The sequence below is a fragment of the Phlebotomus argentipes genome, unplaced genomic scaffold (assembly GCF_947086385.1).
Source record: "Phlebotomus argentipes unplaced genomic scaffold, Phlebotomus argentipes genome assembly scaffold_18, whole genome shotgun sequence".
NCBI classification, from domain to species: domain Eukaryota; kingdom Metazoa; phylum Arthropoda; class Insecta; order Diptera; family Psychodidae; genus Phlebotomus; species Phlebotomus argentipes.
In genome coordinates this window covers 3,854,292-3,878,907 of record NW_026776177.1, presented here as the reverse complement: position 1 = coordinate 3,878,907, position 24,616 = coordinate 3,854,292, and the positions used below count along the sequence as shown (strand labels likewise).

The 24,616-nt window shown below is 43.4% G+C and overlaps 3 protein-coding genes across 3 annotated transcripts in view; 2 read left to right on the top strand and 1 right to left on the bottom strand.

Annotated features, from left to right (window-relative positions):
- Positions 1-598: 598 nt before the first annotated feature.
- Positions 599-3,230, bottom strand: LOC132259513 (gonadotropin-releasing hormone receptor). The gene is made up of 3 exons (XM_059757178.1): positions 2,652-3,230; positions 1,675-2,052; positions 599-1,610 (listed from the first exon to the last, which is right to left on the bottom strand). The coding sequence occupies exons 1-3, from the start codon at positions 3,156-3,158 to the stop codon at positions 1,401-1,403; spliced, it is 1,095 nt and encodes a 364-aa protein (XP_059613161.1). The 5' UTR covers positions 3,159-3,230; the 3' UTR covers positions 599-1,400.
- A 952-nt stretch (positions 3,231-4,182) lies between these two features.
- On the top strand, positions 4,183-5,632 carry LOC132259742 (transmembrane protein 134). Its single transcript, XM_059757493.1, has 2 exons — positions 4,183-4,585; positions 4,648-5,632. The coding sequence occupies exons 1-2, from the start codon at positions 4,383-4,385 to the stop codon at positions 4,994-4,996; spliced, it is 552 nt and encodes a 183-aa protein (XP_059613476.1). The 5' UTR covers positions 4,183-4,382; the 3' UTR covers positions 4,997-5,632.
- Positions 5,633-18,387: 12,755 nt separating this feature from the next.
- The window catches only part of LOC132260576 (protein still life, isoform SIF type 1), a 45,317-nt gene continuing 39,088 nt past the window's right edge, over positions 18,388-24,616 (top strand). The window contains exons 1-8 of the mRNA XM_059758794.1: positions 18,388-18,471; positions 18,535-18,670; positions 20,122-20,306; positions 20,372-20,490; positions 20,856-21,054; positions 21,108-21,257; positions 21,314-22,059; positions 23,900-24,059. Coding sequence (XP_059614777.1) covers positions 18,564-18,670; positions 20,122-20,306; positions 20,372-20,490; positions 20,856-21,054; positions 21,108-21,257; positions 21,314-22,059; positions 23,900-24,059 — 1,666 coding nt within the window. The 5' untranslated portion in view covers positions 18,388-18,471; positions 18,535-18,563. The remainder of the gene's footprint in view (positions 18,472-18,534; positions 18,671-20,121; positions 20,307-20,371; positions 20,491-20,855; positions 21,055-21,107; positions 21,258-21,313; positions 22,060-23,899; positions 24,060-24,616) is intronic.

Here is a 24,616-nt window from a genome sequence, read left to right as displayed (position 1 = left end):
AAAGATTGAAAGAAGAAAGAAAACTTAGATTGTAAAGTTAACTACTTTGTGTTTAATTAGGCTATGTCAATCAATTCTGGAACACTTTATAATTTCAAAATCGATATTTATCATGTTCGAGAATTGCAAAATATGCATTTATGGAGCAACTTTTGTTCACATTATCATATATAATTTAAGTGAGACATTAAAAAAAACATGCATTGAATTTGTTTTAAGACAAACCAGAAAACCCATAAAGCATTAGATAATTTTTCATGAATTAATAAAAAGTTATAAAATAATTTTCAACAATCGTTGTTATTTCAAAGTCCCATTTTATCCAGTCGAGCTTAATCCCCAGAATTCTCTCAAGCAAATGTGTCTCGAGTTGTCAAGGGGAAAATCACTAGCCTAGATTTCTGAGGTTGAATTAAAAAAAAAACAAAATTTTAATAAAAATAATCTAAAAATGATTATTTTCCATGAATTATAATTAAAAATGAAATTATATTTAAATATTTCCTGAATAATTCAATTAAATTTAAATATTTGATTATTTTGCCCACATATTGCCGTCAGAGGGCAGCAAAGTTGGCGTGGAGGACGCTAAAAAATATCGCGACTTAATTTGCGGAGAAAATAATCAAGAATTGATTGATTATCCGCAAAACTGTTCAGAAATCACGACTGATTTTCCCCTTTGACCAAAGTAAAGACTTGTGCTCTATTTTTCTTAGCACAATTATCATTTTATTCAAGTCGTAGTGAAATAAACAAGTAAAACCAAAGCAATTACTTCAATTCCCGATCATCGCGGTGTATAATAATTCCCACGAGACACTTTAGAGCTGAATCACAAGGCGAGAAAGGCCTTTTTCACTATCATTGTTCTCCGGAGGGAATTATTAAAAGAAATGTAATAATTGCGTTTATCACTTTGTTGACTAACTAAGCGCACACGATAGCTAATAATGCTAAAAATATCACAGATATTCGACTCCTAACGACTTTCACAGTGAAACAGGTGCGACGAATAATTCAGGTGAGTGAATTTTATGGAAAATTTTTCACAATAAAATACTTTTTTCGACACTCCTTCTTCTATATAATGTAGTAAAATATAGTGATCACAAGTAGTTTTTGCAGAACTTAATTATGACTTTAAGAACTAATTGCGCTTCAGTTTTACAAATGAAAATCAATGAAAACGCCATTCTATCGACTCTTAAGTTTATTCTAAGCGGTAGAAATGATAATAATTGGTCTGAAAAATGAAGGTCTTTATGTCTAAAAATGCTCGAATTGTTCACTTGTTCTCACATTTCTTTTTTACACTAATAAACCAGCGTCTTTTATTGCACTTAACGTCCACTTCTTGCTCTGATTCACTTCCTGTGGCTTTGAAACTTGTGCGCCAATTAACTTTGAAACTTGAACAGAGAACTTAAGGAGAATTTTCTCTGGCTATTCCTGTCGCCGTCGCGCAGAATCGTGGGTTCTGACGGAGGAATGCTCCTTCTCAGGCGTCTTCGGCGCGGCAAGACGTGGAAGAATCCGTAGATGAGCGGATTCACGAGACTGTTTGACATCCCGAAGAAGAATATCGCAGACTGAAGATCTTCCTCCAGCTGCGAAAGTGCGCGCGAAATGCGTGAGTATTTGAGGAGAGGAGAAGAGTGACTTTCTTGTTACCTTTTCGTCTGGATTGAGGAAGATGAAGATGAGCATCATGGCGTAGTAGGGCGTCCAGCAGATGAGGAAGGCCAGGATGATGATGACGCTCATGCGGAAGGACTTCATCTTGGCGCGATGCAGCATCTTCTGTCGCTTGTAGAGACTAGCATTGAGGACGGTGTTGGGCGCGCTGGTGAAGAGCTGCTCGTTCTGCGAGATCTCGCGGAAGCTGGCCAGATACGTGCCCACGAGGATGACCAGCGGAATCACGAACATCAGCACGAGCGTGAGTGTCGTGTAGAGTTGCTCCTGCCAGAAGGCATCGTAGGCGCCGTGAGTCACGCACTGGTGGAAGTCCTCCACGAAAGGACCTCTTTGGACGCTGAAAATGAAAAACTGCGAGTTGCGAGGATTCATGAAAACCCGCTGAAACTCTCAAAGTCTCTGTCAAGGGGGAGATAATACAGTCAGAAGTAGTGTACAGTTCAAAAACTTACAATCTTCCTTTCTTGTGTGCTTCTTCCATTGCAAAACTATGCCAATTTCTTGGATTTCTTTTGATTTTTACGTTGAAATCAAGATTGACACAATTCTGATAATACTTTTCTAGGTTATGTAATGAATCAAGAACAGATTTAGTGAATAAACAGTTGAAAAGATTGCATATTAATGGCAAATTAAAGTTTTCTCATGTAATAAATATTGCTTTCCTGGAGTTTTCGGCCTCAAGAAGCATTGCAAATTGTGTTAAGATTGAACATAACCTCAAAAATATTGATTAAGACTTGGAAAATGTTTCTTTAGAAAATTTTCCAGACGTTCTTGAGTATGAATCAGCAATTTTAAATTCATCCACGCATCATAAGAGATCTTTTGTGATCTAGAAAGTGATATTTTTGAGGTTACGACCAGAAAATTTACCCAAAATAAGCGATTTTAAGATTTAAGACACATTATCTCCCCCTTGGTTTCTCTCCACGGAGGCAAAATCTCACCTGAGGCAGACTGAAGATGAGCGAAATGATGTAAACGGAGACGATTCTCCAGCGAATGTCCAAGTGGAAGGACTTCATGGGATGCTTCACGGCCATCCAGCGGTCGATGCCGATCAGCAGGAGGACGTAGGTGGAGAGGTAGAGGCTGAACATCTGGAAGTACTTCACGGAGCGACACATGAAGTCCGTGGAGCGCCACTGAACCGTGTAACTCCACGCGGCCTCGCCGACGATGCAGAAGCAGCTCACGAGGAGGTCCGCGATGGACAGGTGCGTGATGAGGTGGTAGATGGAGGTGCAGTTGTGCAGAGCGGCGCGACGGAGCGCCCTGCTCTTGCGGATGCTCCAGATCGTGGCCAGATTGCCCACGATCGCCACGACGCCCATCGCGCTCAGCACCAGGAACTTCACGAGCGACGAGCTGGAGAATTGCGGCGCACTTTCGAGGGCGATCGTGGCATTTGGGCCAGGATCGTCCTCCGGGAAGAAGACACTCTCCTGCAGCATATCAGCGGGCACTTGACATTCTCGATGCGCAACTTTCCTCCCATCGATCGCGAGGAAGATTGTCCGTCTCGAGCAAATCCCGGGCGATGACTGATCTTCTGGGCAGATTTTCTCTCGCACGCGCTGGAACGCGAGTGGAGAAAAAGCGTCGTGAGAAAAACCAGAAGTCTCTCATTTGCAGGTGTGGAAAAATCACAATGATTCTCGCAATGTTGAGATCGTTGAGATGCAATCTAACGACCAAGAAGCTGTTAAATTATCATACTGATTGAGTGGCCGCGAGAGAATCATAACGAGTTATCCATTCAGGAGAGTATTTTGTGAATCAGACAAATTACGAAGGTTTCCCACTAATTATATGCTAATCGCCAGGCTGATTAAGTGCATAAATCGCATAAATATTGTGGCACACGTTCTCCAACTTCCACTTCTTCGCAATCAAAGTAAGCTTCGATTCTTCAATGAAGTAAATATGATCGTTAATTGGCGCGAAGCACGTGTTCGTGTGAATACAATTCAATTAATAATCTTCAAATACAAAATAAACTCGGGATTTTCCAGTTTAAAGCTATCGCAGCAGAGTTTATACTTTACATTGCGATCTTGTGAGTTGTGCTTTCTGAGATATCAAGAAATATACTCAAGAAATACAGACAATTTGCATTATTTTAACTTTATGACTTGTTTTCCCAGTTTTTCCACTTCTTTTTCTTCAATGAATCATTACAAATTCAAGCATTTATCTAGTAAAACAGTGCAAAGAGGAGACAAATTAAGACTTAATGTTGTGATGGAAAGTGATAAATGAAAATATTGACAGGATTTTCTGTAACAAAATACTTTTCAGACATTATTCAGTCATAACAATCGAGTTTCTTAATGGGTTAAGAGGAATTTCGTACCAATTTGTCTGAATGCAAACTTCATTTGCCCGCTTGAACACAAATTGCGCCGAAACGTAGGCAAAGTCTGCTTTGTGGCTTCTCCGCTGTGGCTCTGCATTCGCCCGAATGTTGCCGAAGTTTGACATTCGCAAGTAAAACAAAAGGAAACTCTGGAACGCCACAATTTGTGTGTTTTGTGGCGTGAAAATTGCATTATTCCACCGCTCAAGGGGTTAATATTGTGGGGGTGAAGTGCAAGGGATGCGACTGTAGATTGTGCTGAGTGAGAGAAGCCCAACAAGTGCGATTGTGTCCATTTTCTCAGCAGGTGAATCGCGCAATGGCTGGTGGCAGTTCCGCGACGGCACCTCAATTCGGCGGCCGCGGCGGCTCTGGCAAGGAGAAGCGCTTCTCCATCCACGATGCCTTCGAGGAGGAGACAGACGAGGCGATCCGGGTGTACGGCAGCACGGTGATAAGCACGCCCATGAGGGCGAAAACGCGCTCCACGGACGACGTGTCGATCCGTGTGCACGACCAAAGGTGAGCCGCGGGCTTCCGGGGGCTGTGCTGGCCAGACAGACTGACTGGGTTTTGTGTTGCAGGAGCTTCAAGTACCCGGACGACACCACGTCGCGCGACAGCGACTCGCTGATTCAGGACTACGGCGCGCTGTCCGCCGGCGACACGTACACATACTGCTGGCGGCATCCGAAGGTCCGCGAGAACTGGCGCACCGTCCTGGCCGCCGTGACGCTGCTCATCGTGGGCACGGCGCTGGTTGTGATCGGCACGTACGCCGTGGCGAAGCCCTCGAACGGCTCCCAGGGCGCCGTGTTCTTCGTCGCCGGCTTCATCTGCTTCATTCCCGGCGCCTATCACGTGGTGTACATCTGGCTGGCGGCGCGCGGCTACCGCGGCTTCGACTTCTACCACCTGCCGCTCTTCACGTAGACCGCGAGGACGCCGCGCCGCACCCAGCGTCAACTTCCCAGCGAGGGCGAGCCAGGCTCAACGGAATCGTGCCATGAATTCGTGCTCTACAAAGTCTACATTTTTCTTTTCACATCATTTTCTCCTCCTCAAACGCAATCCAGCGACTCGCAAGTCCAATTTATGCATCTTCTCCAACCAATCCGGCCAACCGTTTGGCAATTCGCGTTTGGCTCGGCGAGAGGCGCGCGCAGAAGAAGAAGTGCGAAAGAGAAATGGGCAGAGAAGTAATTTATGCACCTGAGACTCGAAAGACTTGAATATTAAATTATATAGTGCAGTTTTGACGGAATCGAGGACACGCGCGCCATGCACGTTTGACTGAGATATTTGAGATGATTTAGAGATGATCTATTCAGTTTCGCACTCCTCAAATCCTTGTCCATAAATATGTTTAAGGATAAAAAAAAATTAACTAATAAGTCGCTCTCCCCCTCCACTTCTAATCTTATATATTTAATGTGGTAGTTTTCTCTTTTCTGTGTAGGATTTCACCCACAATGAGTTTTGAAAAAGCTGTATTTTGTAAGGAAACTCCTCGTATTTTATGTACATAAGAAATTTTTTTGATCATGAATTTCAAAAAAACATACCAAAGCTTCCTGTTTTCACTTGCAACATTCTCCGGTTCTCACCTGGCTTTGTCCACTTCGCCGAGCGCGGAAAACGTACTGAGAAGTGGCGCGATAAGTGTGCCGGAAAATCGTGAATTTGCATTATTCATTCGCCTTTGCGATGAGCAATTTTTCCACTGTGAATCATTGGCAAAACTGCAGCGTCGATATTCTAACAATCCACCGACGGATTGGCGCTCGTCGCGATGCTGCAAAAGGTGCAAAAGTCTTCCTGGATTATCCTGAACCTGCGCCAAAATTGTCTCTGCTGTGAAGGTGAAAATTTCACATCGCCAAGGTTTGTGTCACGAATTCAATGCGTCCGTGCTAAAGTGGTGAGTAAAATAAGCAAAAAGAGGGCAAATCAATCCAAGCAACCTTATACAAAATATGCACTTGAGGTTTTGAAAGTGAATAATTTATGGGAATTGCATAGAAAATTGTGATTTTGAGGCATTTTCTAAATTATTTTGCCCAGAAAAATCAATTTATTCCTTTTTCTAGATTATGTGATTGATTTAAGACAGATTATGGTGATTAGATAACCTTTAAAATCATCGAATTTGTGGTTAGGCGGGAAATAATTCTCCTTTCTTAGCAAAATTGAGCATTCGTGTTGAAAAACATCAGATTAATCAATCTTAAGCAGTAGAAACGAGCTCAAAAGTCAATCATAACCTCAAAAATATCATTTTCTAGTAGAAACCTTGTGATACTTTCTCATTTTAGGGTTGAAAGGAATAAAATTAGTTGAAAAAATATATTTATGACGGATTCATAACAACACAATTTGCTTAGAAGCCTTCTAAGCAGAAAAACCTACATTAGACTGTGAAAGTTAGAAATGCGCTTGAAAATGAATGTGAAAATGCCTTTAAAGACGCTCGGAAGTGTCAGGAACTGGTGTACAGATTTAGAGCACATTATCTCCCCCTTGGATCGTGTCACTCAGTAAATGGAAAAGAAGAGAAATTCCAATGTCTCCCAATTGGCTACTTGGGCGCCCCCTCATCTCAATTTGCCTCCCTTTGAGCAGATGCGAGGCGAAATTTCACACGAGAGAAATTATGAGGAAATCAACGAGTTGGGAAAATGAATTGAATGTTGCAGGAGCGCAGCAAAAACGGCCTCCTTGCGAGACGGAGTGCAGCGAAGACGAAGTGTGGGGGAGGGTGGCTCATTTTCACGTGCTCCTCATCTCGTGCATCCCTCGGAGGAGGCGAATTCGTGCGGCTGGATATGCTGATTAAATGGATTAAGTGTATTTGATGGAAATTCCATCATCATTTCTACCAATTCCACGGCCTGGGATGGGCGACGTCGCTTGCTCAGTCCCAAGTCATCCACCCTTGGGAGACGGCGGGGCGGACGGGCGGGGAGGGGTGCAAACAAACTGTAAAACTACACATAACGCCAGTTCTCGGCCGCACCCTTAGACACCCCAGTTCGTAACCTACATCCGACCCGAGGCTCGGCTGCTCTCGCTCTGGGGCGCCTGCCCTCTCGCTCGCCCAGGCTTTTCCCGCGAAAAAGCCCCACTCGTGCCGTCCCGCTCGTCGGCAAACATGACACACTTCCGCGCCTCCACGGCCGCCGGTCCAGATGTCCCGCGGCCGCTGCGCCTCTGGCAGTTTGTGCTCCAGCGCGACGCCCATCGACGCTAATTTGCCACACGCGGCGCTGATCAGCTGTGCTGACCGTTCGTCCAGATTTTCTCTCCGCTGCGAGGAGTGTCATTAGTGGCGCGAGAAAAAGGTGACATGTAATTTCCGTGACACGGTAATAAAACCATCATCAGACACTTCCGCAGAATCACCCACTCCAATCGTGCTCCGGGGCGAACCGGAGAGGAAAAAAGTGTCGCCGAAAGAGGACAATTTTGCGGGAATTGTACATGAGTGCGAGGTTGCAAGGCGTGGAGGGATCAAATAAGGGATAGACTGAAATAAATAACACATTGAATTTGCCTTAGAAGTCTTAGAATTTCCAGCATTTGCAATTTTTAAACTGTTTTGCACACAAATCTTAAATTTTCATAAGAAACGACCGCTTTTTAGGTATTTTTATGGCCATAACCTCAAAGTATCACTAATAGATCTTTACAAGCTCAGTTTAAAGCTTTCAAGATCACAAAATCATCTGTTAGGATTTGTTATTGAACTCAAAATTGCTCTTTCAGGGTCAAAATTGTCCAGAAAGTTTTTTGAAATAAACATTTTCCAAATCTAAATAACAGTTTTTGAGGTTATGTTCGATCTTAACACAATTTACTGTGTTTTTTGGCCTAAAAGATTCAGAATAACAGAGTTTAGTGCATGAAAATGCTTAATTCTGCCAATGATTGGCAATTTCTTTGACTTTGTTATTGACTAAATCTCGCTACATAACCTAGAAATGGATTATTACGACCGTTTCTACGTAAAAAATCAAAAGAATTCCAAAGAATCAGGATGATTTGTTGGGAAAAGAAAGGACTCAGGAGAACTGTACACCATTTCTGATTGAATTATCTTCTCCATGGCAAAAATAACAACTAAAAAGTTTCCAAATCAATCTTGAGATACTGATTAGGCTAAATCTTGTAAGCAAAACTCGGGGAAATGCTCTCTCGATGCCTTGAACCTCGTGGATTGTACATGAGCTTTTTGCCCACCGCAGATGTGAATAGACCGGGAAATTTCTTTCGACACACTCTTTCTCTCTCCTCGAGAGCCAGTGAGCTTCCGAACGGGGCGGAAGTGAGAGAGAGAGAGCGAGCGAGAGCGCGAAAGAGAGCTTTCTCAGCCGTGTTACATAATCACCAAGAGAATTGTGACAGTTTCCGAGGGGGATGACAAGTGCGAAACTCCATCCCGCCTCAGTGCTTTCCCGTGTCCACTGGAGTCACCCTCGCGTGGCGTGAAGCTCTGTCTTGGTCACAAGAAGCTGAGGAGTGGAGTGATTGACTTGGTGTTGAGAGCTGCTGCACTTCGCGGTGTTCTGTGGTCCACACCCTCATCTCGCAGATTCAGTGAAAATTAACCCCAAATCTGTGATTTTCCCGTCACAGGGACTGAAAGTGCTTGAAAGTCCATCGTCAAATCCACACCCTCATCTCGAGAGCATCCTTGGCTTGAGAGAATGCATGCGAAACATCGGAATTGATTAATACAAAACCTGACTCTAGTGCAATAAATTATTTTGTGATAAACTCAGAAGTAAACTCAATTTTACCCTCAATTAAATCATCTTTATATATGCTGTTAAACTAAAAGCGAGTCATACTCAATTTAAAACATCATCAATTAATAAGGACAAATACCCTGTTTCTCCAGATACACACACATCCTGTGCTTGTTTTGTCATCCGGAAACGCAACACACTTCCTTCTGCACCACAAAAACCACCAATTCTTCCCCCTCAAAAAAGAATAAAACCTAATTAAATCACAATCACGCCACAATTAACACGCCCTGTAAATTGTCAAAAATTAATGAAACATCTGCACACCGTTAGGTAAGCCAAAAAAGATGTTAGAATCATTGTGTTGTTTAGCATTTGGGGTCGCTGCGAGTTATTTTGCGGACTGAAGAGACATTTCTAGTCAGCTTTGGGCACATTTTTCATGCCCATCCCTCAAAAGTGACTGGAATGAAGTCAACCTGGCACTTCAGAGTGGTTTATTTCAATTTGTGAGATGGCTTTTGACCTTTTCAAGGGTTCACTCTGCATATATACAATATGAAGAATGTATTTTGCAAAGAGTTGGAAAAGTTCAACATGTTTTTTTTCCCGTCTACTCTGTGTGACGCTCCGAATTGTTAGTGTGTATATGAAAGCTCCGCCCATTCGTGTGCCCCGCCCATTCAGCAAACTTTCCAATGTAGCTGATGAACACAGTGAAGGTGAAGTATTTGAGTGACTGACAATCAATAAACACTTCACCTGTTGATCTTCTCTTGAGGAGGAGTCCAAAATCGCCACGCCCTTTTTGTAAATCTCTGAGAAATGGCAGATAAAGTGCCGATTTTCGAGGGGAAATATAAATCAATTTGCCTATGAAATTGATATTCTCCACTCTGAAAGTCAGGTTTGGAGCTTTTTTTCCTGCAAAAATTGGCTTCACGTTTTTGTTGCCTCCCAAAGAGCGCCACCCCCCGAAGAAACAACTTCCCTTAATAGTGAGACAGAGAGCTTTTAGTGGACGAAATTGAATACAATTGCGCCATAGCCTCCACATCTCATTTCATATCTCTACTTTGGTTGTGTTTCTTTTGAAGCTTCAATTTTGTGTCTTCTATGTAAATACAACTGACGCTTTAGTGGCTACATTTCGCCTAATCGAACAAAAGGGTGGGAAAGTTGCGTGAGAACAAGAAAGGCGTTTGCTGGCGGTACGATTTAAACACACACACGCCCCCGATATCCCATGAAAAAGCAAACCTACAGTCACTCAATATAGATTTTTAAGTGGTGGAAGTGGCAGTTTGGGGGCAAAAAAAGGCTCTATGAGACGAACTTTAGGACACTCTGGCTGTGAACACCGAAATACAGGGCAAAGAGAAAGAGAGAGAGAGTGGAGAGTTATGTGAAAACTCCTTAAGGCAATTTCCTTTTACTAAAACATTCCCTTTTTGCCGTTTTCATCTTCATCCACAACCCCCCGATCCGCAAGCTTCAAAGCTCTCTCCCACATTCAGCCGCCCATTCGGGCCCCGAGACTCTCGCTCCGGTGTTCGTGTGCCTTTTTTTGCCGAGGAGAGAAGAAGCCTTTATCATATTTCACATCATCATCATCCTTCACCCAAATTCCTTGACCTAAGTCAAAATTCTCAGCACACTCTTCACTTTGCGGCCCAGCGAGTCGCTTAGACAGAGAAAACGAGTGCCAAAGTCGGGTCTGAGGTGTGAGTAAATAGTAAATCTGCACCGTCGAGGTGTGAAAACCTCCATCCACATGGCACTTTTCGTGCATTACGTCACTTCCCGCCGATACACTGCAATTTTGCACAGATAATTCGCTCAAATGGAGCATAAAGTGGATAATCTCGTCCACAAAGTACTCCATCCTGTTGGCAGTTATCGTCATTTTGCCTTCTAATTGCATACATTTTCAACCCTCAAATTACACAAAACACAAGGCACACCCCAAGGGGGAGATAATACAGTCAGAAGTGGTGTACAACTCAGCGGAAGTACTTAAGAAGTGGAAGTGTGGAAAAACTCACAATCTTCCTTTCCTGTGTGTTTCTTTTACTACTTGATTCTTTAGATTTCCTTCGAATTATACGGAAAAAAAATCTTTTTCTAGGTTATGTAACGAATCACGGACGGATTTAGTGAATATTTCGCACTTTAGCACATCAATTCTTATGCTAAAGTCGCCATTAAGCATTTTCATGCAATCAATATTGCTTTTCTGAACCTTTGATGCCAAAAAAATACTACAAAATGTGTTGAAAATAAACATAACCTCAAAAAATATTTTTTAGACTACTTTTTGCACGATTTTGACTCTAAATCAGCAATTTTGAGTTAATTTGCAACTCATAAAAGCTTCCAAATGGGATCTTTTAGGTTCTCTTAGTGATATTTTTGAGGTTATGGTCCGAAAAGACGCTCAAAAAATCGGTTTTAAGTGGATTCTTGCAGAAATATCGCATGGAACCTTAAGATATTTGCGTAGCGCATATTATCTCCCCCTTGTCACACCCCTTTCATCCCCACAATGTTTCACGCTGGACTCAAGTTTGTTTGCAATATCTGTGATTTACAGAACTCACACATCTCTCAGCCCAAAATCTCGATGCTGCTTCGCAACGTAAGACGGCAAATACACGAGAAAATTTAATGGATGTCAGCATTTCACACTTCTCCTCTCTATTGACGACTAAGCAGTTATCAATTTCCCACCCTCTCAGGCACTTGCCTGCGCCCTTGTGGTGAGAACACATTTTTCACGCTGAAGCGTCGTCAATCGACTCTCTTGAGCTGCACTTGACAATGGTCACGTCTCATTAGTCACGAGAAGCACATGTGAACGAACTCATGAATGGCAATATCATTTGCACAAGCAATTACAATTGGCAATGTGATAGTCTTGGAGTGTGTCGCACATGAATTGAGGAAAATCTGCAGATAGGCGAGAAATCCGATGCGTGGGCGTGGTTAGCATGCAGTTTAACATAATTTTGGAAGTTTATTTAGCAAAGGCCTTTAATATTGAAGCATTTGAATGGTGTTCGTAGGAACAAAGCGTAACCCAAATTCAACTTGATAACCTTTTGTGCAGTTTAAATTGTTGGTAAACATATTATTCACTCCTCTCGTGAGGTCACCAAGACTTACCCCTGATTCCCGGATTAGTGTTATCCTGAGAGCGAGAGGGGAAAGCGTTAAAATTGTGTCACTCCTCATCGTTCATGCCTGTTTTGTTGTAATTCAGGTGGAGCAAGAGCGAATGTGTGTGATTTCGCAGCTGAGTTTCTGAGCCAGCAATTGAGGCAAGAAGAAGAAGAAGAAAAACCCACCCCCACATGCTCACCGTCTCAATCGGGCGCCCCCCGCGTGTCCCGATCGCCCCCCGTGGAAAAAGAGCTTCGCAGGGCGAACGTGTGCCACGCCCGCAACATTTTAACACAACACGCAGTTTCAGGGCAGTCGCGGGAGCATCTCTTCCTCAGACAGCCACACTGGGGCGAGTGGGTGGGGACGCCACCCAGGCACTGCATCGGAGGCAATGGACTCCAATGCCATTTTGCAGTGCCATCCCCAAAAGAGTGGCGCACACACACACTTCGCCCATCCTCGCGTGCAGTCCATCATCTTGTCTGCCCCGCCAAAAAACCCCACACGGACGCCTCTGATGGCCACCCCGAGCCGTATCTTTCATGCCCATTAAACTTTATTCCATCCCCCAAGCTTCCCAGCAGTGGAAAGTTTCGTCATTTGCAATTGAATTTGTCCACATTTGCTGGATTTTTGCCACAATTTTCCTTCCCACCAACTCATCTCTTTCACCTAATTTCGCTCTCTGTCTCTATACCTCGCCTTTTGTACATTTTCCACGCTCTCAAAGCAGCCAGAGAGACACTTCCTAGGGGCGGATGACTAGCTGTATTCGCGACACAAGATGATTTTCTCCCTTGCAGGGATAAACATGAGAGACAGAAAGCTTCAAATCCACATTTCCATAGATTATTCCCCAAAAATGTCTGATTTTCTCCAATTTCACGCCTCGCAACGTGAATTTCTGTGTGGGAGCTCCCATGTGGCATGGCAGAAGGGCCCACCGTGATGGATACGTGCGTGTGTTGAACCATTCAAGTGTGTACCATCGCTCCAGCATCTCCATCTCAGTCAGAATCTCTCAGATGCACCCGCCGAGCGCATGTCTCTGCGCCCGCGCCATCAGTGTCTCTCCAATCGGGAGACTTCACATCATCCCGTCAAATTCGCCATCACATCAAGCTCGGCAATCCAACTCGAGAGGCATTTCTCCGCTGAATCAGCCACTTTTCGCGGTCATTTCCCGACTATTGTGAGCAAGTTTCGATACTCCCACAGACGGGGTGAGACGCGTTGAAGGACCCCGAAGGGTCAGTGGCGTGTGGCGTCTTTTGAGATAAACACTAATCATGTTCGCCGGCATCTTTTCAACAATTACCCAGTGATTGATATACTCAAAGTGTGCGTGGTTGTTGGGAAGTGCGAGACATCGATTGCAATAGAAGTGTTCAGTATGAAATTGCTGAATTCGTTTAAATTTTGAGATTATTTGTGACGGTTTTTCTCCCTTTTCTGGGCGCTTAGGGACCGGAAGAGACAGCACCCATTGAATCAATAGATTTGAGAGAGAGGCAATCGCATCTTCATGATGCAAACCCAAAGACTCTTATATGATCCGAATTAATTCCCATCTCAGAGCTCGCTCACTCTCAAGTGATTGATTTCCTCTGGCAGGGAATTTTCCGTCACTCTGTTTGTGTTTTTCCTCGCGAAGCATTCTCGTCATCCATTAATGGACCATCATCCCCCACTTGCTCTCCGTGCTGAGAGTCTCCAAACCCTTGATAACCTGGATAGACACTCTCTGGGCACTCTCACAGGCACATCTCATTGATTCCTTCTCTCAGGATAACCGCTTTTACGGCCGTTTGCCAGCATCCGAGAGCGCGAGAGCGACAAGAGAGCGCGTATCAACCCACACACCATCTCAAGAGTCTGGATAAACTCTCTGGGTACCCCATCTTGACATGCTACACTCCCCTATTGATCGGTGTTGCAGTATAGTAGATTTTAAGTGAGAGATTTTTCAGCACTTTCCACATCAGAGTTTCACGTTTTTTTCCCAGACATTTCGCCAAATCTCTGGGCTTTTCCACCAAATCCAGTTAAGTGAAGTTGCACTGTTGCCTGGAGAGTTGATCTAGATTTTGAGAAATTGCCCCTTGTGGCCAATTTCAGTGAATTCCGTGTGCTTCAGAGACACCAACGTTCGAAGTTTACATCGGTAGGGATGGTCTTTTTTGCTCTGTTGGGAAAAAGCACACAAGAAAGAGGTTCTTCTGGTCACAAAAGCAATGTGATTTGGCCTTAAAGTGCAAGTGTGTGACTCAGAGACCTTTGTCCAGGAGAGCCTCGTGTCGCCCACACCCTAGACTTGCCCGCAAAAGCTCCAGCACTTGCAAAAACCCAAACAGTCCCATTTTCTCTGGCCGAAGACATCGTCACGGTGCAATATCCAGGAAAGTGGGTGTGTTTGACGCATTGAACCTGCAACATCGCCACGAAGAGGCGCAAAAAAGACGGTCCATCACTGTACATAGCACGCGAGCTTTTCGAGAGCTTTCGCCCATTATGGATCACAAATGAAATTGCCTGGCAAAGTTGCATTAAATAGACTTTAGCCTCATTATATTCATGTCGATTTTTCCCCTCGTCCACGGCAATTTCACGAGTCGTCTGTCCTAGGGGTGGCCCACCCACCCATTTTCATCCCCCAGCGAAACGAGAGAAAAAACACCCATCCATTTTCGCACTTTTACACCCACACATTCAATTCAATTGCCAATATTTCTCCTCTTTTGCCCATTATTACTCTTCAATCCGATGTACATAGTTTTTTTCCATCCCTCCATGCATTTAGCCACTGTCGCTCTTTGTCCGCTTTAGTGCTCCACCATAATCACATTTGGCCATCCACTGCATAGGGGTGCGGGAGGAGAAGAGGCTGCAAGAAGTGACTGTGGAAATTTTCAACCATATTCGCCACAATTTCCCTCAAAACTCATGCTCAAAACACAGTCCAAAATCCTCAGGGAATCTCCTCCGAGTCCGGCATTGTGAGCAATTGGAAATTTGGTCTCCTTCTAGCGCTAACAGGGTGGAAAAAGAGACAATTTCTCCGCAAGATAAATTGACAAGAGTGACTGTAGAGGGTCGCCACTGTTGTTGCGAAGAAATATAGCTCCTCATTGATCAGATAGAGAAAGAGAGTCGATAAAAAATGGGAGCAAAGGGTAGTGTTGAGGCTGCAAAAATGAATCCTGAAAGCTGGGGACATCTCGAGGTATGTACAACATGTGTGTGACCCCCACCTCACTTTTAAACAACCCCACCAATGAAGATGCTCCCCTTAAAGACAGCCAAGTGAATGAGCTAAAATCAGAGATAATAATCTTTCTTACTAATAATCCACACCATCACGAGTCCCCGATTTCCCACTGAAAGCAGCATTTTATCACACAAATACAGTGTTTTTTTTCTCTTCTTATTATGAATCCGAAGAGATTTTTCTCACACATTTTCTTCTTCATCACCAGTGAATTGTGTTTTCTCTAAATCACATGGAAATGATTATTCGACACTTACAAAGCTGTTAATGGATTATTTGGATGTTTTATTGCAACCACGCAACAAGAAAATTTCATTTCTTCTTCACAAAAAAGTGTTAAATACTAGGGCGTCTCAGAAGGACGTGATAAGCGAACGCCAAGGCTTATGGTCAGTTGGGCACTAATTTGGGTTTAATGCATAAATGTAATCAAAACTTTAAACCTTCATAACTCCGCTTCTATTATTTCAATAAAAAATTATAATCTATTTTTAGAGACGTCTTGATCTGGACTACAACATACTAAAATGTAAAGAAAATGCACAAAACCGTTTAGAAGATATTTGATTTTAAAGTTTTGAAAATTGGTTTTCTCGACTGTAGCGCCTCTCGAGGTGGTTGTATTAACTTATGATGCTTAAGTTAAAAATGACATTTCATGAGATCTATCTAATGCGTTTAACATTATTCAAATCGAATTATAAGAAGCGGAGTTATGAATATTTTTAATCTTGAAATTTGTTCCAAAGCCGGGTTTTGCCCAGCTCGGTTTCTCAGACACAATTTCTTAAAATTTCATCAAAATGAAGCACTCTAGCGTGCTTCGAATTCTAACATTTGTGGTTTTGCATTCAAGATTTATTCGTTATAATTTCCTCCCCCCAAAAATAAGCATGTCCAATCCGAAAATAGTGTGAAACCACATGGCCTTTAGTCGGAAAAGCGAGAGCGAGAGCACCAAATAAATTTGGGAACGTGTCCAACTCTAATCCTGTCACTTGAGACACACGCAAAACAATGGCGAGCAACAATTATGTGCGGCCCATCAATCAAAACTCGATACACACACTCTTGAGATGGAAAGTCGTGTGCAAGACCGGAAATGAGCCCCGAAACTTGTTGCGTGGTTACATCGGTGTGTGTTTGCGTCTAAAATTGTCAGCAGAAAGTAAACCACTTCTAAATCCACTCTTCTAATCTTCTAATTAGAATTCCTTTCTTTTCACGTTTTGCGCTCTTTCGTTTTTTATCTTGTGAAGCACAAAACTATCTCACTATCGTCTTTCCTCTCTGTCTTCCCCTACCAAACTCTTGGTACACAAAAACATTGTCGAATCCCCGAGACTCTCTTAATACTTTATTTTACTATTATTGTGTCTCTGCGACGCGGCGACAGGTTAAAAATAAAGATATCACACAAATGTTACTCAAAAATCTTACACGCATCGCGACTCTGAATGCTTCTTCTCTATAGCTAGATTGTGAGGGCGAGGAAGAGTGTTTTTCTTTCTCAGTGATTCTTTAATGGGAATCTCCCTATATTTTACCCCGCAAAGTGTCAGATTTTCAGTAACACTCTCTTAGCCACAAACGTGACAATTCCTAAGGGTGAATGTGTTGCATGATGACCCGCAATCAGTGTTGTTTTGTCATCTTCCACAGCTTTTTCTTCTCTCCCCTGAAATGCATGCATTTTCTTTTCTATGTGTATTCAATAAGAGATGTTTTTGGTGTGGAAACTTCTACCTCTCTTTTCACAAGGAGTATATTTTCGTGTTGATTTGCCATTGAAGTTTTGGCTGTTTTGGCCCCAAAAAGAGTGGGTTTTCGTGTGGTGGAGATGAAAAGAATGTGACTTTGAAAATTCGTCCCAAACAACACTTTTCCACCATTACTTTTCGTGTTTGTGTCTTCTTCGCCACTCGTCCTCGGGCTTGACCAGACGGCAGACTTACAATTCCATTAAATTAATTAGGTCACTAGGAGTGTTGCTGAAAAATTATATTTGCTCTAATTAATTATGAATAGTTCTGTAGTTGGAAAGCAAGGGCTTTAATGTTATGCGTGAAAACACACATTTGAACATGTGCCTGAGAAGCTGTGAACCCCTCAAAAACCCCACCAAAACAATGGTCAAAGAAGAGAAGCAATTCTATCCAATAAATCATACTTTTACCGTGGATTTTGTTGTCTCGTGCCACGAATTCGAGTCCATTTCAATTTGTACATTCATTCATATCTCCAAATGGACGCGGTTTCACCTTTAAGAACACGAAGCGCTTGATCGTGGTGTGAAATATGCTTAACCTCCATCAATTTTGAGGTGTGACCGCGAGAAGAGACAATTATGCCCAAAAGCGCGGATGGGAAAGGAGGAAATTTCACTTCGAACCTACACGCTCGGAGAATTCATTGAGCTCGTAATGTTATTAATTCTCCCACCCGCGCAATTTCACCATCATTGACTCATTATGAATCTCACCAGCGCGCGTTGATAAAAATGATTCTTTTTCATCAGCTGAAAATGTCTCGAGCACACAACTTCTCAAACTGTTACATCGCGTGACGAACTTTTCAAATTTATCACCCAAACTTCTCTCGAGATGCCGCCCGAGACGCTAAATGGGCGGCGATGAGGGGGTGGAAATGGACTTTTTATCAACCCCGCGGCGCACAGGATTCAAATGCCAGTGAAATAATTTATAACAATTAAATAATTCATCTTCTTGACAGTGTTTCTTGGACTATTTGGGAAGCAGTGAGCTGAGGCAAGAACGCACCTCCACATAAAAGAAATCATCTCTCAAGCCTCACTATTTCATGTTGGGATTATTATTATTTTTCCTCTCTGGCACACAAGTGTGTTGCGTGCTGTGCGTTTTCTTGTTGATTGACAAACGTGTCGGCAGTGTTGCTCGTCTCGCAGGTTCTTCACATCTGTTTCCGCTCTTACTGTCTTTCTTTTTCTCCTTCTTCACTCTCTGCCTTGCGATTTCATTTCGCCTGTGCCTTTGCATGCAATTCAACCCCCGCCCGCAGAATGTACATAGGCGTCGAGGGTGAGAAGCAGGGTGGCCAATCCAGTAATCGTGGCTGTTGGTGGTCTTTGCAGAAGGGGAGACACTTCAGCCATCGGCACAACAACCAGCGCTCGCAGTCGCTAAACCGAGGCCCGGTCCTCTCCAGGGCGGACGTGGGAGGAATGTGGTGACACCAAGGAGCCTCAGGTAACCATGGGCTTGGTGGGGCCAAACACACGTCGCTAAGCGGAGCGGCTTTCCTTTGGACAGGAGGACAGGTGGGCTGTGCCAGTTGCGCGATGGGGAACAAACTCAGCTGCTCGTGTGCTCCTCTTATGCGCAAAGCCTATCGCTACGAGGACTCGCCGTGGCAGACGTCCCGACGACGAGATGGGCATCTCCTGAGGTGAGTGTGAAAAAGCCCAGAGAAAAGCCAGTGAATTGCAAGTTGATTTGACAAGTTTTGAAGACCTCGAGAATAGTTTTCTCGAGAGTGACATAATTGAATGAAGTTTGCAAGTAAAACATCGAACGCCTGCAAAGTTAAATCTGACAATTTCCACTTTGTCCCATAAAAATTAATTTCCCAGAGATTGAGTTACAATTTAATGAAATTACAAAATTTCGAGAAAGACCGACATAGTTTCTCAATTGCATTTTCCGGATAAATTGCCAGTGTTGCCTTCATTTTTCTTCAACCTCGAATAATTCTCATGGAAAATTCCGTGATGATGATTCTAATTGATGTCCCAGGAAAGGGGAATTCTTCAGGCAATGCTTTTCAGATAATTATCCAAATGATGCCTATAATATTTACAACAGAATACCGCTGATATAATAAACATTCATATGTACAATAAAAAAAGGAAACATTAAGTAATGAAAGATTCCTGAACAATTCTTTGTATTCGGAAATAGTTTATGAGTCGCAAATGTTTTTATTACAAAAATATTCGACCATTTTACTATCAAAAAAGTTTTACTGGAGTCATAATTAAAACTAGTAGCATTAAGCACAAGAGGGAGATAATGTGCCTTAAATCTGTGCACCACTTCGTGACACTTTCACAGTTTCTGAACGCATTTTTCAGACTCCTTCACAATCTAATCTAGGATTTCAGATTGTAAAAAGTGATCTTAATGTTCCAGGAATTGTTTATCAAGAATTTCAATATTGATTTTAAACCAATCACATAACCTAGAAAAGTAATAAAATTAATTTTCTTTTAATCAAAATAAAGTACAAAACGTCTCAATTTGTAGCAAAAGATGCTTTTGTAGTATAAATATCCTAAATATTTCACCACTTCCAATTCCTAACACTTCGCTTCTGACCATAATATCTTCCCCTTGACTAAGCATTAATGCAGTTTCATGCTACTTTACGTTATTATCATCTTTTTGAGTGTGAAAGCAAACTGGCGAATCAGTGATAATCTTCTCTTTTACATAGTCAAGAAAGAGGCTTAATTCAACAAATCCTCCTCATAATAAAATCATGTAATCTTCTCAATGCAGTGAAAGGCTGCAATCATTGGCAATAATCGTCATTGCGAAGCTCAGAGAAGATCCACTTACTTTCCAATTCTGGCTGTGACACAATCCTTGTGTAAAGTGCTTCGTGGCAGTCGTTGAATTGAGTGGAATTGAGGAGCATCTGGTTTGACCCTCTCTATCGCCACTAAAGTAACTCTCCCAAATCAAATCTGCATACATACTTAGGCATTCAGGGTACATAACCTACTATCCTAAACAACTTGGAAACGTGCACCCATTTGGCGTGCCCCTCGAGTCAATCTAGTCAATAATTCAATCGAATGCCATCTCAGTGGATTGACCCAATTTGTCATCCCTCAGGTTATGGGCTGAAGTGTTCCACGTGTCTGCGAGCGGAGCGGGAGCGGTGAAGTGGCAACAAGTGTCGGAGGATCTTGTGCCCGTCAACATCACATGCATCCAGGACACGCCGGAGTGCGTGTTCCACATCACGGCGTACAATAGCCAGGTGGATAAGATCCTGGACGTGCGACTTGTCCAGCCGGGTAGGAATAGGCGATCCCAGCCTTAGATTTCCAAGGTTTCTCACGCTCGCATTTCTTCATTGCAGGCACGCGAATCGGTCAGGCGTCCGAGTGCTTTGTGTACTGGAAGGACCCAATGACAAACGACACGTGGGGCCTCAACTTCACGTCCCCGATCGACGCTAAGCAATTCCGCGAATGTTGCGTAAGTAGAGCTTCATTCATCCCCCGTTGTCCCATGACAATGTGCATTAATTCTAACACACAAACACTAACCAAAGCTCTATTTGTAACTCTTAATAACCGTACCATGCTCAGTGATAATGCAAAAAAGCGAACGTAACGATATATATCAAATCATTTTCTTCTTCTCTTCTCAACCTGTGTGTGTTGTTTGTCATCCATATCCTACCGCACAAGATGGTGTAACTGCATCCACACATCCCTCTTCCTGTCTGTCTCACTCTCTCTCTGGTGGTCTATCTTCTTCTGTGTTGCTCTTGATGGCCAAACGAACCAGAACTCCCACAACCAACCAAACTAACCTAATGACAGTGCGACATTTTACAGTCGCCTTCTTTCAAATTTTCACGAAAGGCCTCATCGAGTTACTCGCTGAAGCTCGACCCGCCGGGCAAAGGGAAGATCAAGGCTAAGAGGAAACCACTGAGCACACCGGCCAGTCCGTCGCGCATCCGCGAGCCGCAATGCACGTGCATGACGGCCGAGCAGTACGCCAGGTTGCGCTCTCAGGATCCCAGATATCGAGGTAAGGCTGCGCTGCCCAAGCCCAATCCCTTTCTCACATCCTCATCTCTGCAGCTTCGTCGACACTCCCTCGAGCAACGACTCGCAGTACTGAAACTGACACTGTGCGTGGTGATAAGGTGGCCGCCGCCACATCCAGCACATCCCTGTACGACAATGTGGCGACGAGTGGTCAAGGCATCGGCACTCAGAGCACAGGGCAAGGTGAGTGCGGAACAATAACTGATCCGACTGTTTGCTAATGGGATTTCACTTCGCAGACACACTCAATCGCCAGACAAAGACTCAAGAAACCAATACAATGACAATCACAACATCAGTTGGCACGCAGAATCATCATATCGGGTCGCAGGCCGGACAGCAGGACTCCGGCACGCAAATGGGCAAGGCGCCCGAGGAGACCAGCAAGTCCGAGGGCACTCAGGCCGGCGGAACGCTGCAGCAGAGCTCGGGGCCCAAGACCATCTCCACGGGCACGGGCACGCGGACGAAGGACTTCGAGGACGCCCACGAGATGCACCACAACGTGCTGAACAACAACACACGACGCAGCAAGTCCAAGAGCACGGAGGACATGAACGTGGACTCGGGCACGCTGAAGCGCATGCTGAAGCCCATGGCCAGCACGGAGAGCCCCGTGACGTCACCAGAGATGGGCCGGAAGCGCTACAACTACTACAACAGCGCCACCACGATGCCGCACATGCATCAGCACGCCATGCACGCGGCCCACATCATGAACAACAACACGCTGGGTCGCGCCCAGGCGCAGCGCTTCTCCAACAGCCGTTCCTCGCACGAGATCGGGCGCGGCTACCCGCAGAGGGGGCTCTACTTGGAGCTGGAGCAGCGCGAGCGCGGCTGCATGGAGGGCTCACCGCCCTCGGACAATGTGATCTTCGACAACCAGTGCTACGCCACGACGCCCAGCTCCAGCAACGGCAACTCGGATCAGGATCAGCCTTGCGGGGGCCGCGGCCCCGGCAGGCATTCGCACCACCATCAGGTGAAGAGAAGTGGAGGAGTGATTAGCGTTAAGAAATGTCCTTAGGAGATTTGTACTCTAAGAGCGATGACAGACTTGTGGGTAAACCACGAGGGTGTGTACGACTGACAGCTGGTTGAGCAACGATACGCGACTGATCCCTCAATGTATCGAAAGTTCAAACGATATATAAGCGCCAAAGCCCTTCGCAACCCAAAACAGAAAAATGGCGAATCTTTTGTGAATTAATATTAAATTCTTCTGGGAATCTTCACTTTTCGCTATTTTATCGTAAAATTTCATGCTTTTGAATAAAATAAACAAATCAATTGACAGCTGATGAGAGCGGAATAAAAAGCAAAATTGTCGCCAGTGTCGACAAAGAAGAATAACTTCTGAGTATGTTTAGCGCCAGTTTAGCCACGAATTATGGCTGATCTGATCTTTAAACACTCCAAGCTCATCCACGGAAGATTGATTCCAGTTTCCGTTGATTTGAGGGTAACCTAAAAGTCTGTAATCGCTCTAACCAGTCGATTCGACAGAGTTTTAAGCAAATATCAAACAATCTTTAGATGAGACACTTTGAATCAAAGACACTCTTCTCAAGTCATTCAATATTGCCCGATTAATGACAGAAGAAACAACTAAGAATTCAAATTGTTAAGGCTGTTTAGGGGAAAAACTAAAGCTTTATAAGATTTTCACAGTGACACGTTTTGTCCTGCTCAAAATCACCCGAATTCCCCTACACAATTGTCCATGGCTCAAAATTAGGTCGCTCAAAGGGTGTGTCCCGAAACTCAGATTTCGCACTCAGTGCAGCTGCCAAAACTTTCTATCTGTCGTAACTGGAATCTCTCTATTAATATCACATTTTATCTACACGAAAACACGATGAAGATTGTGAAAATTGCTTGAATGAAAAATGCATGTTGAGTGATGAGAAACCTAATATTGTGGAACATTTGTCTTTGTCACAAGCAAATTGTAACACTGGAAGTGTGATGGCATAAAAGGAAGAGCTGGAGTAATTTCGCATATTAAATCACAATTGAGCTTTCAATATTGAAGTAATTATCTATCTATTATGAACAGGTAGTTGATGAAGGAGTAATTTATTCAATTATCGAATATTAATCTCGCATTTGATTAAAGTGCAATTGTCGTGTCTTAATTAGGTTGACGGAAGGAATGCGGGAGAGATTGAAGTGCACTTCCTGGGCCATTGATTAATTTTGATCCAAAGGAAGTGTTGTAATAATTGCCTTTGGCCACTAATCCCATTGTCATCATGGGCAAAATGATGGTTTAGCTATTATTTGTTATTTTACTATCGCTTCCGCTTGGGCGGACATAAATTTGAATAACGGATGCGATAATGCAAATTCTCTCCACTCTATTAGTTAATATATGTATAAATTCAATCCATAAAGCTCAGCCTAATCGAGGAATTGTGAGTGAAAGAATAAAGCTAAAATCCGAAGCTTTGTAATTTTCGCTGAATTGCCGAAAATTGACATTAACAATTTTGATTCTTGAGCAAACATTCTGCTCAGTGTTTGTTTATGAAAGCACAACATGCTCGATGTTTGCCATTCGGCAATTAGGATGCTTGGTGTGTGAAATAATATTTGTAATTGTGTAAATCACTTTGTCTGACACCCAATTACAATCTCTCTCCTCATGTTGTCTCGAAATTTAATTTAAAATCTCGTGGTATCAAAACACGACGTGAAGAATATCATGAGCATCATGAGTGTGAAACTGAGATGCGCGACGGCGATTGAGGGTGTGAGAAAAGTGGGTCACTTTGCCATGCAGAAACTAACTCATAACATATTCCCCATCTCGCCTGCAGAATCAGCCCAATGTGACCCCAACGCCGGGCTCGCCGACATCCAGACTCCTGCTGGAGTACGAGATGCACTTGAGGAACACGCTGGCCAAGGGAATGGACGCCGAGTCGTACAGTCTGCACACATTTGAGGCTCTCTTATCGCAGAGCATGGAGAATTTAGGTAAATAATGTGCCACCCCCCATTCTCGCCATTTCGTATTCCGCCCGAGTCCTCCACATCAATTGTCTTCCCCGAAGATGCAGTCCTCGTGAAAGATTCAGGCGGCCTGAGTAATATTTCATGAGGCCACAATCTTGTATCTATAGCGTGTCTGTTTGATAGATTTTATTAAATTCATGATTTATTCACATCATTTGATTTACGATACGATTTCATTGTCAGAACTTTTTCAAACTGAGAGAGATTTCTCTTGCATCATGTTAAGTATTTGTTGTGATTTTCTATCGTACAATCAGCTTCTTAACTTTGAGTCAAGGGGGAGATAATATTCCTATAAATTATAATGAATATAATAAGTTTTCATCCAATATTTCTGCAAAAATCCGTTTAATAACGCTTTTTTGAATATATTTTCGTGCCATAACCTCAAAATATCACAAAGAGATCTTCAAAAGACTCAAAATCCTCTGTTATAATTTGCCAATGAACTCAAAACTGCTAATTCACAGTGAAAATCGTGCATAAATGTTTCAAAACGAACATTTTCCAAGTTTAAA

What these genes read in the sequence shown, in the direction of transcription:
- LOC132259513 (XM_059757178.1), bottom strand. Translation starts at nt 3,158, where the DNA reads ATGCTGCAGGAGAGTGTCTTCTTCCCGGAGGACGATCCTGGCCCAAAT. An exon ending in TCATCTTCAGTCTGCCTCAG is followed by an intron (nt 2,053 to 2,651) that starts GTGAGATTTTGC and finishes CGCAACTCGCAG; the next exon opens with TTTTTCATTTTCAGCGTCCA. An exon ending in TCCTCAATCCAGACGAAAAG is followed by an intron (nt 1,611 to 1,674) that starts GTAACAAGAAAG and finishes GCACTTTCGCAG; the next exon opens with CTGGAGGAAGATCTTCAGTC.
- LOC132259742 (XM_059757493.1), top strand. Translation starts at nt 4,383, where the DNA reads ATGGCTGGTGGCAGTTCCGCGACGGCACCTCAATTCGGCGGCCGCGGC. An exon ending in ATCCGTGTGCACGACCAAAG is followed by an intron (nt 4,586 to 4,647) that starts GTGAGCCGCGGG and finishes TTTGTGTTGCAG; the next exon opens with GAGCTTCAAGTACCCGGACG.